General features: G+C 49.9%; 1 protein-coding gene across 1 annotated transcript in view; it reads right to left on the reverse strand.

The window, feature by feature from the left end:
* Window positions 1–5436: 5436 nt before the first annotated feature.
* Window positions 5437–16849, reverse strand: part of LOC127668855 (nodal modulator 1) — a 55653-nt gene continuing 44240 nt past the window's right edge. Inside the window, exons 25-31 of the mRNA XM_052162678.1 lie at window positions 16429–16570; window positions 13121–13204; window positions 11253–11363; window positions 9755–9856; window positions 8140–8259; window positions 6322–6414; window positions 5437–6049 (exon numbers count right to left, since the gene is read on the reverse strand). Coding sequence (XP_052018638.1) covers window positions 5918–6049; window positions 6322–6414; window positions 8140–8259; window positions 9755–9856; window positions 11253–11363; window positions 13121–13204; window positions 16429–16570 — 784 coding nt within the window. The 3' untranslated portion in view covers window positions 5437–5917. The remainder of the gene's footprint in view (window positions 6050–6321; window positions 6415–8139; window positions 8260–9754; window positions 9857–11252; window positions 11364–13120; window positions 13205–16428; window positions 16571–16849) is intronic.

A 16849-nucleotide genomic window follows, 5' to 3' on the forward strand; every position in this document is an offset into this window, starting at 1 on the left:
TGAGCCTCTACGTGGCGGTTGCTGATTGGTGCAGGCTGGGATATATAACTGGGACAACGGGCTAGGATAGGGGGCTTCCTGAAGTAACGTTCCTGAATAAACTACATCGAGAAGAGTCTCCCGTGTTGTCTCCCTTATTCGGCTGGACGGATTTGGTAGCGACAATCATGTATTCTGAAAGACGTTTAAGTGCTAAGGACAAAGATTTGGAACTGAGCTGAGAAGAACTAAGCAGAGAGGGAACTGAGCTGAGGAGAACTTTTTAGATGTAACACTTTTTAGTGAACTCAAGAAGAACTTAGAAGTATAGGCATAGCATTGAAAGCAAAGGCATTGAGAGTAAGAGCATTATTGTGACATCAGAGCAGGAGGAGAAAGCAAGATTAGAAGGAGAATGCAGAGTGGAATATTACATTTTCAGTCCATGAACATGTTTGGTGATGTGTCAAGGATGGAACTCTGTCCTTCCCAAATTCATAGGTTGAGGCTGAACACCTGCTCCCACTGGGTCAGTATTTAGAAGAAAGGACTTTGGGAGATGATGATGACTTGAGGTACAGCCCTCTGAATGGGACTGAAGACATCAACTAGTGTGTAAGCTACAAGAGAGAGTCCTGTTCTGCCATGATGACAGAACAGAAAACTACCCTAGAGCTAAAACAGCCAGACTCTTAACTCAGAATCCCAGACTACAAAACCATGTCCCTTACAATGTTCCCATGAGATGAAAACTGTCCCTCATGCCTCTGAAAAAAATGTTAGCACAAACACCTGGATGGCATGAAGGTAGTTTTTCTCCAACTTTCCCCCTAGTTCCCAGACCATGAGTGAAATAGCAGGGCACTGAAAGGTCTACAATCAAGGCGAATGGCACACTGTAGGTCTTCAAAGCCTGACTGTGCAATCACTGCACAATCTATGCACAAGACTACTCATTGCAGGTGGGGTTGAAGGAGCCGCAAACATTGTAAGTGGGAGCCCACCAGGGATGGCAGGAGCTACAGCAGCCTCTCCCTCTTCCTCCCCATTCCACCTGCATCCTACCTGCCAAGGGTGGGCACAACAAAGGCCACAATAATAAACTCCACAAGTTAGCTGGCCACTCTGAGCTAGACTGGACTGACTTGCTCAGCCCTCCACACTTCCTGGGTGGTCTTAGGCTACTGCATAAACAGCAGAGAACAGTACAGCAAGACTCCTTGGGGTCCATGTGCACACACTCGGAACCCCTCTGGCAGCTCTGTGAAGCCATCTTGTTACAAGCAGTTGGACACACAATTCTAGCAGCTGAGCAGTGAAGCTGTGGAGGTCTTCTCAGAGCACGGTGGGTCACACACAGATCCACCCGGACCCTGAAATCTGACACAGAAAACAAGTTCAGAAGCAGTCAATGAGATTATTAAACAGAAAGACAAAAGACACTTTGAAGAGAAGTGCCTCGGTTATGTCTGAGATAGGACTTTGAAGGTGTTGAATCAGGAATTAACTTTAGGCTTTCAAAAAAAAGATTGCATGTCATACTCCTTGGCCTTCTCTACAATGTGCATCTTGATGAGGACTGAGCTCAGTTGTGAGTGCTTACTTAGCAAGTAGTTCCCTGTACCAGGTGATGTGATGCATATACCTCTTTCGTCCAAGGATTCAAGGGAAGCCGGATGGGAATTGGTAGCACGGTCACTTCCCAGAGTAAAGGTGAGTAGAGCAACAACAACAACAACAACAACAACAAAAACAAAAACAAAAACAAAAACCTACCCTCAACAGCCTTGTTCTTCTCTCTCTAACTTTGGTTTGGTTCTCCTTCCTTGCATCCCCTTTTTCCTCCAGGGACCCAATAATCCTGTGTGTAACATCCACCCAGCAATGGTTCCATGGCTTTCTTTACTGACAGATCAAGAACTAACTGGGGAATAGGATCTTATTATCCAGAATGCCCCTAAACCTCACATTTTCTGCCCAATAAAAAATTTTAAAAACTCTTCTCTCAGAGATATATTGAAGAAAACTATAACAATCATGTAAATTACATTATAAATGACATCCAGTCCATCATATTTGTCAATAAGATAAAGTAGTAAACCATCATTTAACTCAAAGAATTATGACTCTACCTCTGGATTATGTTTGGATTTTAGCCTGTAACACCATTTGAAAACCATGTCCTCCACTCCATAACCTCACTCTCAATGTTCAACAACTTGAGTTTGATTATGAGACCTGTATTTGTAATTAAGAAAAAAAATCAAGCAAGTGGCGATTATTGCAAGATTTATGAAAGGTTAATGAAACTAGGTACTTATGGGAGCATTCCAACCTGGTACTCCAGCTACCATTCCAAAAAATAGGCGTCAGATTATTATATATTAAAAGATTGTTTTTGTAAGACCCCACAAAAACCGAGGGTGCCCCAGCACCCCACACCCCAGAAGGCGACACCCAAATCACTCGCGAGAAACAATCTCGATGCAATAGCATGAGGATTTCTTTATTCCAGAATTCTGGGTTCCATAGCCATGCACCACGCAGGGTTAGAGGACTATGGACCCCGAGTGCCAAATTGAGACAGCTTTTATAAGTTTACGACAGAGCCCGCAAATCACAAACCAATCATTTCTTAGCATGGAGAGCCCGCGAAATGCAAGCCAGTTGATTTGTACCACTCCATAGTTTTTAGGCCAATCAGTTTAAATTATCGGAGCCCACGCTCAGTGGACCAATTAGTTTCCTATAATGGCTACAGCTGCGTGAACTCCTGCTTAGGGGTAATGGCGTAAGTTTACAGAAGATAAGCTTAGCCCTTTTCCAGTTACCCTGTGGGGCCAGGATCACCTATTCAAGACCTTTCTGCTAGGTCTAAACAAAGGGCGGGTTCTGGAATGTGACCTTTTACCTAGTTAGGTAAGCATTTTAAGCGAGATAGCATTTTAAACTCCTGATTTCTTGGGGTCATTAGAGTTAGGCTGTATTATTTTCTATCCTTTCAGTTTTTACACTATTCCTTTGCATCTCATGATTGTAAAAGGTTTGCATTTAACATGTTTGTTTATAATTTTAGAGAACACATGAAGCAATATCATTGGAAACTTTTGCCACTGGGAATGGTTAATAGCCGTTTATTATATACAAAAATTGTTGCTGCTTCAATACAAAGTTAGGACTTTGAAACCTTACATGGCGGATTTGATAAGAAGAGACAGTTCATAGTTTCCATGCTTTATCATATAAATGTAGGAAGAGAAAAGGAGATAGAGAAGTAAAGAGAGAAAGAGAAGATAGAGGGATGAGAGCTGGCCATGGCCACGTGGAAAGAGGGGAAACAGGGAGACAAGGGACAAGATGAGAGAGAGGCAAGAGAGGGGAGGGGGAGGGGGGAGAGAGAGGGAGAGAGAGAGAGAGAGAGAGAGAGAGAGAGAGAGAGAGAGAGAGAGAGAGAGGTGGGGCAAGAAGTCTTCTTTATAGTAGGCTGGGTTACCTGGCAACAGCCAGGCAACCATGGGGTGGGGAAAGCCTGGCTGTAGCCAGGTGACTGTAGGGGTGGAGTCCAGCCAGAACACTAGGGGTCTGGGGTATGGACACATGTGACTGATGGTATCGTCCCTTGTAGAATGTTTTACCGGGTCTCCGGAGTAAGCCTTGCTCAGCCAGGCCACAGACTGCCTTACACGGTCCCACATAGGTCCTGGAGAGGGTGCTAGTCATGGGTTTCATCAAAGGGCTTTTGAAAGAATAAAGAAGGCCCTGCTGTCAACTCCTCCTCTGTGGCTACCAGACATCACTAATCCATTTTGCTTGTATGAAGAATGGAAATGAATAGCCAAAGGGGTCCCGACTAAAACGTTGGGGCCGTGGAAAGGGCCTGTTTCTTATTTATCAAAGAAATTAGACCCAGTTCCAGCAGAATGCCACCTTGCCTACGTATCATCATAGCTGTGGCATTACTGGTTAAGAATGCAGATAAGTTGACTTTTGGACAAAATTTAACTCTGACTACCTCCCATGCAATGGAAGGGCTCACTTCAAGAACCAATTGGGGAACAGGACCTTAACATCAGAAGCACCTCCTACGCCAGCTGCCCTGTTCAGGAGTAGCAGTGCATTCAGGAGTAGCGGTGCACTATGGCCGAACCTATAGGCGGGCAGTCAGAGCTGTTTAGCAGGCACTAGATTCAACTAACCAACTAAGGTTAGGACAGGTCGCAGATTTATAGAAATTAACTCACCTTAGGGATCCTGGCTGAGCCTGGAGAAGTGGCCAAAAGAGATGGGCGTGACCACCGCCCTTCCTGAAAGTTGGTCCTGTGACTACCGCCTCCTTACCCACTCGAACTGGCCCCCCCACAACACCTCGTTCCTCACCCCTTCCCTCCCCCAACACCCAAGGACACTAGCATTGTTGTCAGCTCTGCTGCCCCTGAGATTCCGCAATCGTGGAAGTGGGTGGGCAGAGCAAAGATATGACATGCGTGCGCAAAGGCGGAAGAGGGTGGGCAGAGCAAGGGTATGACAGGCGTGTAAAGGTGGAAGTGGCGGGGCAGAGCAAGTTCTATAGCCAGTCAAAAATGGAATCTAGGAGCTGGCAAGAAGCTGGAAGGGGGCGGGGTGGGGTGGGGGGAGTTGTGCTTCCTTTTGCCATTGGAAGTCAGCACTCTATAATAAAAGTTAGCAGTTGCAATGGGAACTTTAATGAGTTGGGTAGAGAGATTTTGGAGCTCTTAACAGCCTAATGCAGTTCAGTGTGTCATGAATGATGTGTTGTAGAACCTTTGCACCATTCACAATCCACCATCCACAGGCTCCAGTGCTGTCTCTGCCCATGGAGCAAGGTCAGGCAGCTGGACAGGACAGGACAAGCAGCGCTTCCAGATGCCCTGAGAAAGGGGTTGAACCAACACCCAGGCTGACCCTGAGCAAAACGGTGATGCTGTCACGATGGCCACCTGTGCAGCGGGACAGAGCCCACTGCCACTTAGTTATCTCTCACAAGCTTTTAGCCTTTATACTGCATCAATTAAAAGACCCACTGATATTTAAGGGGCTGTTCATTGTTGTGTCACCTGGAGAGTTAGAATGGATGTCCATATGGTACACTGGATATGGATATCTGTTCCAGGGATGCGGCTCGCCATCCCTGTGCAGCAGGCAAACCCACATGATGGTCTGTGTCAAGTGGTCAGCTCACACAGACAGACACACAGACACACAGACACACACACACACACCCCAAAGAAGTGAGACACTTTTAAAGCCCAGCACAACAAAAGTCCTTCTGGCTTCGACAAAGACTGTACATCCCAGGGACCCCAGTGAGCTGAGCTCAGCCACAACACTGGCTGTGCCGCAGTCCCCACGGCCTCTGTCACTGGGGCTGAATGCCCACCCTCTCTGTATGCACCCCACACTACACCAAGCCCCTGAAGAACTGTATCTGAGAGAAGCTACAACACAAACGAGTGGCCGACTTTATTCATCCAGCTCTCAGCAGATCCTTCTGGTATGGACAGGTGTTGCTGCAGCTTCCAGCACGGGCCTCGAGTGCAGAGGATAGTTTGGGGAAAGCCCAGAAGGCACAGCAGACAAATACCATGCTTCCTGGACTCTTCTTGCAAACGAATGTGGAAGATTAAAATTACGTTCTCACGCCACCAGCTCAGCTTAAATACTTCTCTGACAAAAATAATAATAATAAATTATCTTCAACTCAGAAAATAAATTGTGTTCAGCAGGGTGACAGGAGGGTCCATTTGTCGCATCGCACCACAGGCACAGGGCTACACAGGAGAGGACAGACAGGCAGGACACTGACACAGGGGTCGCAGGGCCCCGGGGCCTGCCTGAAGTGAGTGAGCGTGTGCCTTTGTCCCCAGGCAGGTGGCTGCCCTGGCTGTGTCATCCGCAGGAGACAGGGCCTCCTTCTTCCTCACGTGCGCCTGGTCTTCTGTTTCTTGGTTTGTCTCTTCATGTCCTCTGGGCCGCTGCTGTCAGAGGCCGCCTGGCCAAGGGCTCTGACTCCCTGAAGGCGACTCGTCAGCTGCAGCAGCAAAGGAATGAGCTGGAATGAGAGAGATCATGAGCACCAGGAAGGCGAGAGTCCCCTTAAGTCCCCAGGGCCTGCAGGGCTTTCTACAGAGGCGGTGACTCTCTATAGGCAGCACCTCCCTAAGGATCAGAAATGACGTCACTGGAGTTATCACCCTGGACAAAGATGTAGGAAGCTACCTGGTCCCCTCCAACCTTAACCTCCTCCAACTTCTGTGACACCAGGCACCCTCCCATGGCCTGCCTCCTGACCCCCGCCTTCCCATGAGGCCTTGGTTTCCCTACCTTGTCATGGTTGTAGCCCGCCAACAGGAGCAGCAGCGTCAGGGGCAGGGCAATATAGGACCCCTGCGCAATGTCTTGCTCAGGTAGCTTCCTCTGCAACAAAACAGCCGTGACTCCTTGTAAATTCTGACTCATCGACCTCTGTCATCCAGAGCTTCAACCCATCAGCCACCCACACTGGCACCCAAGGTTACCCAGAATCCCTTGATATCCAAAAAGAAACTAACTGGGGTGGGGGGTGTCAGTCCTCCAAGCCCCCGAGACTCAGATCTGGAATTCAGGCACAAGGAGACTTCAGTGGCTTAGAATTCTCCCTTCCTATCACAAAGAAACTCACTGTGGCTGAGGATGACCTTGAGTCTGTGACCCTCCTGCCCCTACCTTCTGAGAGCTGTGACTAATGGCATGAGCCACCATGCCTGGTTGATGTGTGTTGCGGATCCAACTCAGAGCTGTGTGTGCTGGACAAAGGCTCTACCACCAGAGCTCCATCCCTGGCTCTGCACATCCCCTGTCAGTTCCAAAGGGAGACTGGCAGACACTCTAAAGCTCGCATGCCAGAGCTAAGCCGGCAGCCGGCTATGTGGTCACCGCCTGGGAAGGGGCTGGATACACTGCTGCACTTACAACACCGCTTCCCAAATCCCTCTGCTGAGACCTGTCACATCTGAACACACTGACAGAAGGGTCTGGGGACACCACTTTTAGAGGTGATTAAGTAATGGGAGAAGATCCTTTGTGAATGGGTTCAGTGCCCTCTGGAGTGGAGCTGGGTGCTCGCTCCCTTGCTGTATCTGCAAGTGCTAGAACTCTGAGAAGCCGTGGCTGCTTCTAAGTAATCTGCTCTACAGTGGGTTCCTTAGCAGCCTGGGCAGACGGAGACACATGTGACTCCTACAGGAACAGTACAGCTACCAAGTCTCCACAGATGTGCTCCACAGACATCTCAAAGAAACATATATTAAATTCTTCCTTTGCCCAGAAGCAATGAACAACTGTAGCTGCAAAGCACGGCTTTTCTTCTTCTAAAAGAATGATTTACATTGTGTGTGTGTGTGTGTGTGTGTGTTTGCGTGAGTGCCTTCGTGCGTGCACATGACATGCATATGTGTGGTCAGAGGATAACCTGAGGGAGTTCCAGGTCTGAACTCGGGCCGTCAGGCTTGGAGGTGAGTGCCCTCACCCGCCCTCACCTGCTGAGTGGCCTCAATGGCGGCTTCTCTCTTGTAAGGCAGTCTCTGGGGCTCCACTCTTAGCCCTGACCATGTTCAGAGTCCATGATCCTAAGCTTGGACCTAGACCCTACCTCTTCCACCAGGCCTCTGTTAGATTTACAGTGGTTCCACCACACGCAAGCTCCCAAAGCAACCGAAATGATCTCCTGACTGTGGAACACACTGGTATTGATGGGAGCAGTGAAGGGGCCTACTACAGGGGCTGATACATGGACCGGGGTCTTTACCCATGGTCATATTCTCAACCTTATTCAGGCGGCGCTGCATCCATGTCTGCTGACATTTACACACTCCTGTGTCTCCTGCACTGCCCGGGAAGCTGCAGGTACTGCTACATGTTGGAGAGTCCTCACAAAGGAATGTAAGGCCACAGGTCAAGGGAAATGGTAACCCTCCTCCTCAAATCCCAAGCCAGTGACCTAAGCAATTCTGTTGGCTCATGACTGGTCGCCCAACAGCAGGCGTCAGTGCACAGAGGAAGAAAGGTGTCCGCAGAGACCCAAGATGGGAAGTGAAAGGGCAGGAGCAGATGTTGTGATCACGGCCTCCATCTAAGGCGTTTTAACTTCCCACTCTTACTCACCGTGGGACTGAAAACCAGAGTGATGTGTTTGTGGTAGCCCACTGCAGTGAAAGAGACCCGCGGCAGGACGTAGTCGTACTGGGATCTGGGGAGAGCGGAGTCCAGCAGCACAACGTAGCTCTGTGGGGGTAGGACAGCCAGCTCAGGCGTAGCAGGGGCCTGCGCACCCATGCACACACTTCACATTCTGTACAGAACCCCCAAGTCTGTGCATCCAACCCACAGTCACCAACTTTCAGGTTGTAACACACACGGTTCTCTGGTGGCTCTGGGCCTGCGTCTTCTGGTAAGACTGTCAGGGCCGAGGTACTTCTTTATGAGCATACTGGCCCTGGGTGATTACAGTCCTTAAGGACCAGCTTCAAGAAACATGCAAGTTCTTACAAGGTGATTCTGACACAAGATGTTGTGATGGGCCCTGGGAGCTGCCACTAACAGAAAACGAGGCTGACTTAACTGGCTCTTAAGATGGCAGGTTCTAGAAAAGTAGCATCTCTACAATGGCTGTGGAGAAGACAGCCTAACTCTACATCTAACTCTGGAGCCCTGGCTGTGACCATGGGAAGCCTGCAGTGATCACCTCTATCTCATAGATAAGGAGGAAGCACTATAACACAGCATGTGGACACAATGGACAGCAGCCTCAAGTTCCAGCACAGCCCCACTAGTCTACACAAAGGGACACCATGTAGCAGCCCTCCAGGGCGGGAGGGAGCTCCACCTAGATTCACAAGGCTAAAGCCATGGAAACCAAGTTCTATGGCACGCCTATTAAGTGAACGGACAGTCAATAACTGACAATGACTCTGGGGTGGAGGACAGACACCAGACCAAAGCTCAGAAAATGCCAAGCAGGAGGACTTAGAGACACAATGTGATGGCCAAACACAGAAGGGATGACGCTCAGGGGATGGAGCTTGCCTGGCATACATGAGGCCTGGTCCTATCCTTAGCAATGGGGAAAAAAGACTTGCTACACAGGAGAAAGAAACACATCATGAGACCAAGCAAGTCCAAGAAAAAGATGGGCAGCGGTCAGAAGCGCGCTAAGAGCAAGGGATGCCCTGGTTCAGTTACCACACTTCCCAGCAGGGGAGCCGCGAGCAACCATTGGGCAGCAATGAAAGCACTGACGACAGGAAGCAAGTGAAGGACAGAACCATCCCTGAACAGCACTGATCATAAAGAGTGGCCAGAACAGGGGCAGCTTGAAATCTGCACAGTAACTGCACTTCTTAATACACACACACATGCAAACACATAGATATATTACATACAGACACCCTACATACACACCTAGACATAGACAGACACAAACACATACATACACTACATACATACACACACACACATGCACGCACGTACGCACGCACATACTGAAAAAGGCCCAAAGGAAGACAATCAACAACCTCCCACTCCTTAGTTTGAGATGAGGAGTTACATCTGATGGTTTAAATTTGTTTCCCAAGCCTCCTGCTAGAAATACGTACTGCTTTTGTAAACAGAAAGACTGAGAGACTCATCTTGCCCCGCTCTCCTTTGACAGACAGACAAGCGGTATTACAACTGTAGTGAAAGTCATTTGCAAAGCTGCCATGCTTGTAGCCTGGCTTACCTCGCCGTCTCGCGGCAGCGGTGGGAAGTGGAAGAAAAGCGACTGGCCCAGAGACACCGTCTGGATGGGGTTGTCCAGACTCTCGCTTTTGTATAGCTTCACCTGGGCGCAGAAAGGAAAGGGCACAGCTTATGATACTGGGGTGACTTCATTGCATACAGGGCAGCCTCTCAAGGTCAGGATGGGAGGATGTGGCTGACGAGAAAGCAACATTCCCCTCCCAGCAGGCCTCAGGATACAGTCCTCACCCCTCGACTCCAGTATGAGCAAGGCCAACAGTCAGCAATGCCTTGGCAGCAAAGAGGGAGAAGAACCCGTGTGCCCAGCGTGCAGCGGACACTTTCTCAACAATGTCACCCGTCCTGAGGACAGCACGCCATGCCTCCACAGAGCTCCAGAGAGCTGAACCACCCAGGGTCCCACACCATGTGCCCTCACTCACTGGGACCTGAACTACAAGTGTGTGCCGTACGTAGCCTTTGGATCTGCAGCAGCTTCCTAAGCTCCAGTTCTGCCCTGGTCTGCAGAACAGGGGCCACCCTCTCTACCATGCACCAGGGCACAGGAGGGAGTCACAGTCCCGGACCACAGCAGAGGTCATGGGGCTAGACCATGTCTGCACTCTTTGGCCACATACAGATAAATTTGCAGATAAATTTTAATTCACTGGCTACCTGGAAAAGGAGGTGATTTTAGCTGAGTCTGATTTCTAACTTTTTTTAGAAAATGCAAGTGGTTTGAACCCTGAGCCAAAACTCTAGCCCAGCACCAACCAGGTGAAAGCAGGCCACGGTGCCATCCTCACCTCTGCACCCTCCCCCCTCCCCCAATACTTGCGCCACCACGGGAGTGTGGCTCCTCGGCCCACACTCACCTCCACGGCATTCTGACGCTATCTGCCCACCCGACACACATGCTCTCCAGGTCCCGACTAAGTGTACTGAGCACACGAGAGGCCAAGCGCATCCTCCTGGGCTAGCCTTTCCCTGTGTTCTAAGCACAAGGCCCAGAACCCGGGACAAACCATTAACCTCTGCCAGAGGTCATGAGCCTTTTCATAAAAGCTCTACACTGTCTGTGGAATTTGTCAGAGCTGGGAGAAAGGTTCAAGTCACTGTGTCCAAGGTCCTAGTTTTAAAGGAGAAAACTGAGGGATATGGGAGTGTGATGTGTGTGATGTGATGTGTGTGTGGCCAAGGCAGGCAGGCAGGGGAGCCGCTCGCAGGCTGCCTGGCTCAGGCCATGCTCAGCACCCAGACTACGAGAATGGACTGCTCTTTAGTGGACGCTCCACTGTGCTGAGCCATCACGGGGCTCAGGGCTGACAACGCTAACACCCCAAACCAGACTCTCCCCCCATCACTTGATAATCAGCTCCCAAGCCAGGTGTGGCCGGCAGCAGGCAGCTGTCTGGAGGCCAGCTGCCCTTGTAGCAAGCTAAAGGTAGCTGGGACAAACATCTCTCCCGTTGACTCTGGGTCTTTCTCAGGACTCTTACCCACAAGGTAGACAGATACTCGGAGGAAGTGATTACATTTCCACTCAGGTCAAACTGGTTGATTTGCCGGAAAACTATGATGTTTACGTCGTCCACGTCATTGTTCCCAACCTAAAGAGAGAGGCGCCATTTTGCAGTGTGGGAGTTGCTTCCAGATGGGTCTGTCCCGGGCACATACAGCAAGCAACGGGCTGACAGCCCACAGACACCGCACTACATGAGGGTGGTATTTATTTTCTAAGTTTTCACTGCCTGCTGACATATTTTAAAAGCTCACCTGGCAGCCCCAGCAAGGCAGAGCCCTGGCTGTCGGTACCCACACCACACCCCGTGGGAGCAGCAGAGGGCTCACTGCTCTCTCACACCTGCTTGACCACAGTCTACACTGCTGCCCGAGAGCCCAGCCTGAGCAGGAAAGGTAGAATCAGGAAAATGGCAGAGGCCATCAGTCCAGCTCCCAGGTCAGCAAGTCGCACAGGGCCCACCACTCTGCCCTGCTCTTTAGGCCTGACAGACAGCTCTACTACCCGAAACCCTCCAGGCCAGCTGGAAAGAAGAACACAACTTTAATGGTATCTGAGCCACTTCCTGTGAATGGCATGGGTCAAAAGCCGATAGCTGAGAGGCTCCAGGCCCTAGAGGGGACTCACTGCTGTTCTAAATATGTGTATTTATGTACCCGCAGGTCCGTGCTACTCAGGGCGGCCACAGCTTATTTTGCTGTGGACAATGGTGAGTGTAGAGACACACAAGTCGGTCCACTGCTGAGAACAGTGACCGTGAGTGCGCATATCTAAGTGGGACATCGGCATCAAGGCACCATCTCGAAGACTCAGGGGACACTGGAAAGAAGGTAAGAGGGCAGGAGGGGGGCTGTGAAAGCCACCTTCCGGACACTCCATGGCCAGTGCCCTCACGAACAAACAAAAGCTGCAGTTACCCCAACATGACAAGCCAGTCAAAGGCGTGGCATAGATGGGGGGACAAGACCTAGCTCAGGAACTTCTGGCAGGTGACAGCTCCCAGGGGAGGGAGAGTCATTTTCCTTCAGGGGTGTGACCAAAGACAGGCAGCCCATGCTCCAGCGGATGGCCACGCCCCCATGCCTGTATAGACAGCACTGACTCAGTGGGTAAATGAAATAAAAAGGAGACATGAATTTGGGAGGGGATACTGAGAACGACCTGGAGGGAATCAGAAGGGAAGAAGCGGGTAAGTACATAGTACATGTATGAAATTCTCAAAGAATAAATACAAAAATGTTAAGTAATTGGATTTTTGTCTTTCAAGGCAGGGCTTCTCTGTGTAGACCTGGCTGTTCTGGAACTGGTTTTGTAGACCAGACTGGCTTTGAACTCAGAGATCCACCTACCTCTGCCTCCCAAGTGCTGGGGTTCAAAACGTGTACTACTATGACCCAGCTAAATAATTAGGTTTTTTTCAAAAGAACCTCTCCACCCTTAGGTTGTGGAGATGGCTTAGTGGATAAAACACTTGCTATGCAAGTGTCAAGACTAAAGTTCAGCTCCTCAGAACCCAGTAATAGGCAGGTGGGCACAGTGGCCAGCCTATGATGCCGGCACCCAGGAAGAGCAGGCAAGGGCTCCCCAGGGCAAGCTGGCTGGCCATGCTAGCTCAATCTGTGAGATCCAGGCTCTGCAAGAGACATCAACCTGTGGCTTCCACACACATCTTCACAAGTGTACACAACTCCCCCACACACACTACCGCACACATACACAAAAAAGACCACACCAAGAAAAAGCCCCTCTTTAGATGCCACTAGCAAGTTAGGACTTACAACCCTACCCCGGAGAGCACCTATGGGGAGCCACAGCCCTGCCACAGCAGGAGTGACGCCCTCTTACCTCAATCACCCGATGGTGGGGCAGCGCTCGCTCAATGTGGTCATTACCTTCTGCCTTCAGCTGCACGTGGTACACACACCCTGGCTATGAAGACACACACCACTGTTACTCCTCTATAAAGGCTGACACGTGTGACCTGAGAGTGACTCTGCTACAAGTGGTCACCACACAGAGCATCTGTGGCCCCCCCATTTCCCAATCTGCACTGACCACTTTCCAACGAGTCCCGTTTGGAAGTGCACTGGTGACAAGATACTGCCGGTGCTATAAGCCTTTCTACCGCAGTTCCCTCAGTTCCTGACTCACAGGTGAAATGTGGCTCCTTTCCTGATTATGAGCATTTCCCTTATTCTTGTAGATTCTTCCTCCCTGTGCCCACCCCCATCTTGATCCATACACATCCAGTGACAACTGCAACCTCACTGACAATCCTTACAATGGACAGGATTTGAGGCTGCTTGTCTTATAAATAAATAATTAAATAAAGCCAGGCAGTGGTGGCGCACGCCTGTAATCCCAGCACTTGGGAGGCAGAGGCAGGCAGATTTCTGAGTTAGAGGCCAGCCTGGTCTACAGAGTGAGTTCCAGGGCAGCCAGGGCTGCACAGAGAAACCCTGTCTTGAAAAACCAAAACCAAAACCAAAACCAAAAAAAAAAAAAAAGACTTAAATGTCCTTATTTATGTTCTTGTTCTATTACTCAGATTTACAAGGTCATTTTCATGTTCACTGAAACTACTACTGCAACAACTCTAGGGCCAGTCCCCGGCGCCAGCAGCGCGCTGTGAGATCATGCTCTGAAGCACCGGGCCAAGGCCCCAGGCATGTGTGTGCCTCCGGGAGCGGAAAAGCCCGGGGTGAAGAGGGACGTTCCAGCCAGCACAGGCTGGACAGAGTGCTCTGGTCTCCTGCTGCCGCCAGCTCTGAGCACTGCAGTATGCCACAGGCAGAGACAGGGGCCTCAAACACGTAAGGCGGTCCTTAGGCCACTTTCCCTCTTAGGGACATGTTCCTCTTTAGACGTTACTTGAATTCTACAAAGGAGACATGAGATCTTTACATGAACAATAAATCTTTTACTTAGAAAAACAAAACCACTGTGCCCAAAGATGCCCCACAGACTTCCAAATATCATACCATGGGCCAGTGCTACTGGTGCCCTTCCACAATTGATGGCAGTGCCTGCTGCTACGTTGCCACACTTAGGTCACAGTGGAGAATGACCTAACGTGGAAAAATGCTGGCACTCGCCTGGATGTGTCGCCCCTGCTGGCTACCATTGCTAGAGCTGGAAGGTGCCATGCACAGTTCCAGAGAGAAAAGGACTTATGAGTCTCACCTCATGCAGAGCCTGCAAGCTACAGGCACAACCGGTGTGCATGACGTGCCCATAGTGAGATGGTGGCGCTAATGCCACAGGAGCAACCCATCACCTTTTTATCTTCTTTAGCTTTGGATTTAGGGCCTGCTCCACAGGGCGGAACCCATTCCTGATACTGCTACAGCTGCTAAATGTAAGTGCAGACAGGCCACAGCCTGCAGGGAAAGCCCATTGCTGCCACTACTGTGATGTCAAATGAGCAGACAAATATAGTGGCATAGAGAGCAAGAGACTGGGGTGCTCAGCCCTAATGGGGTATCTGTTGTCACACCCTTCGCCTACTGCCCAGGGGCCAGCGTAGGAAGACTGGAAGAGCCAGAGGCAGGAGATGACGTCAAGGAAACCGTGTTTTCTACATACAACAGTGCAGATACACATATGAACTCAGAGATGACAGCACACACAGACCTCCAGCTTCAGTCAGACAAAAAACTCAGCATGGAGAAGTGGGCACAAAGACTGCCCACACCCAAGACGCTATCTGGAACTGATGGTCTCTGGAGAGAGAAAAATCAGTTTTCTTCAATTAAGTGACACCGGGCACCATCAACCAGTCTAGGGCAGGCCCTTCGCTCGGAAGCAGTCAGCTGACACACGCTGAAGCCCACGCTTTAGTTCAGCGCTTCTGTCCTGGTTTCTGTTTGTTTGTTTGTTTATTTGTTTGTTTGAAAAAAAAAGAACAAAGTTGGGCAAGTAAGAAGGGGGAGAATCTGGGAGGAGTTGAAGAGGGGAAAGAATATCAAAATACAGTGTATGAAATTCTCAAAGAAAAAACATTATATAAAATAAATAAAACAGAGCTGGAGAGATGGCTCAGCAGTTAAGAGGACTGACTGGTCTTCTGAAGATCATGAGTTCAAATCCCAGCAACCACATGGTGGCTCACAACCATCCGTAATGAAATCTGATGCCCTCTTCTGGTATGTCTGAAGACAGCAACAGTGTACTTACATATAATCAATCAATCAATCAATCAATCAATCACTGTGTAGTCTGTTATAGGTGAAGCCACAACTAGACACATGTCCAGTTAGGTCTAGACATTCCAGTTAAATAGTTATTTGCTCCTTGAGGGGAAGACACTCAAGAGAAGAGATGGTACTACTAACTCTGGTAACAGTGGCCACTGCCACCTGCCCCAGTGACAGGGCCTGCGGGCTACATCTTCCAGGAACCTTTTCAACCCTGGGCTAGCTGTGCCAAGGATCCGCCTACAGCTTTTGGCGGCTATGCTAGCACAAAACTAGAGTCATTTAGGAAGAGAAAATGCCTGTATCAGATTTGCCTGTAGGACATTTTCTTAATCAGTGATGGATATGGGAGAGCTCCACCCATTGTGGGTGGGGTCATCCCTGGACTGGTGGTCCTGGGTTCTATAAGAGAGCAGGCAGAGCAAGTCAGGGAGAGCAAGCCAGTCACTCCTCCATGGCCTCTGCATGAGCTCCTGCCCTGTGTGAATTCTTGCCCTGTCTGCCTTTGAGGATGAGCAGTGTTGTGTAATAAACCCTTTCCTGTCCGACTTGATTTTGGTCATGAAGCAGCTGTGCCTTGTCAGAGGCAGCCTGGGGTCCCTAAAGTGATGTCTTAATCTAAGACAGCATCTCCAGCTGTGGTGCTTTGATATGAGGACTTTGAATGTAGAAAGCTGTGGAATGTTTTATCCTAGTAGGAATAGGAAGATGGTGGTGCTGAACGTGATTTCAACTGTGGAGGCCTGCTGGTCAAGAGATTTCAGCAGTGGGCAAAGCCATTCCAATCTCCCTTTTCCCACAAAACAGAACAGGCATGTTGGCTAAACACATACCCTGTCCGTCAAAATAGGGGCACGGAGATTCCAGAGTCTCATCTCTAGCCCGTTGGCCCAGGTCACCCCACAAGGACAGCACTGACAGCAAGAGGGAAATACCCGACAAAGCACACAGCCTCACCAGCAGTCCACGTAAGCGGAACTTCCCCTCCTCGTCTGTCACGGTGTCTTCTCCATAGATGCTGCAGTCCTTCTGCCCCACAGCTTCCACCGCAACACCCTGCTCTGGCTCGCCATTTAAAGAGGACACAGTGCCATAGCAGCTGATGTGACAGGAGGAGAAATAGAATATCACACCCTCAGTCCCCTGAAGCACAGGACGCTTGTCTCCCAGCGGCTCCAGGGCAATCTGCTCTGTAGGGAGACCTCCACGCTGCTGATCTGAGGCTATGAAGCACTGGATAATGCAATGACTCACGAGGATTTTCATTCCACACAGTCAGTTGAAATGACCCCCTTTTCTATACCTAAGGTGACTGTCCTTCATCCAAAGTGCTTTTATAAACCCGCATCGGCATGCGTGTCTGTATGTCTGCCCGCAT

Source organism: Apodemus sylvaticus, chromosome 1 (assembly GCF_947179515.1).
Source record: "Apodemus sylvaticus chromosome 1, mApoSyl1.1, whole genome shotgun sequence".
NCBI classification, from domain to species: Eukaryota; Metazoa; Chordata; class Mammalia; order Rodentia; family Muridae; genus Apodemus; species Apodemus sylvaticus.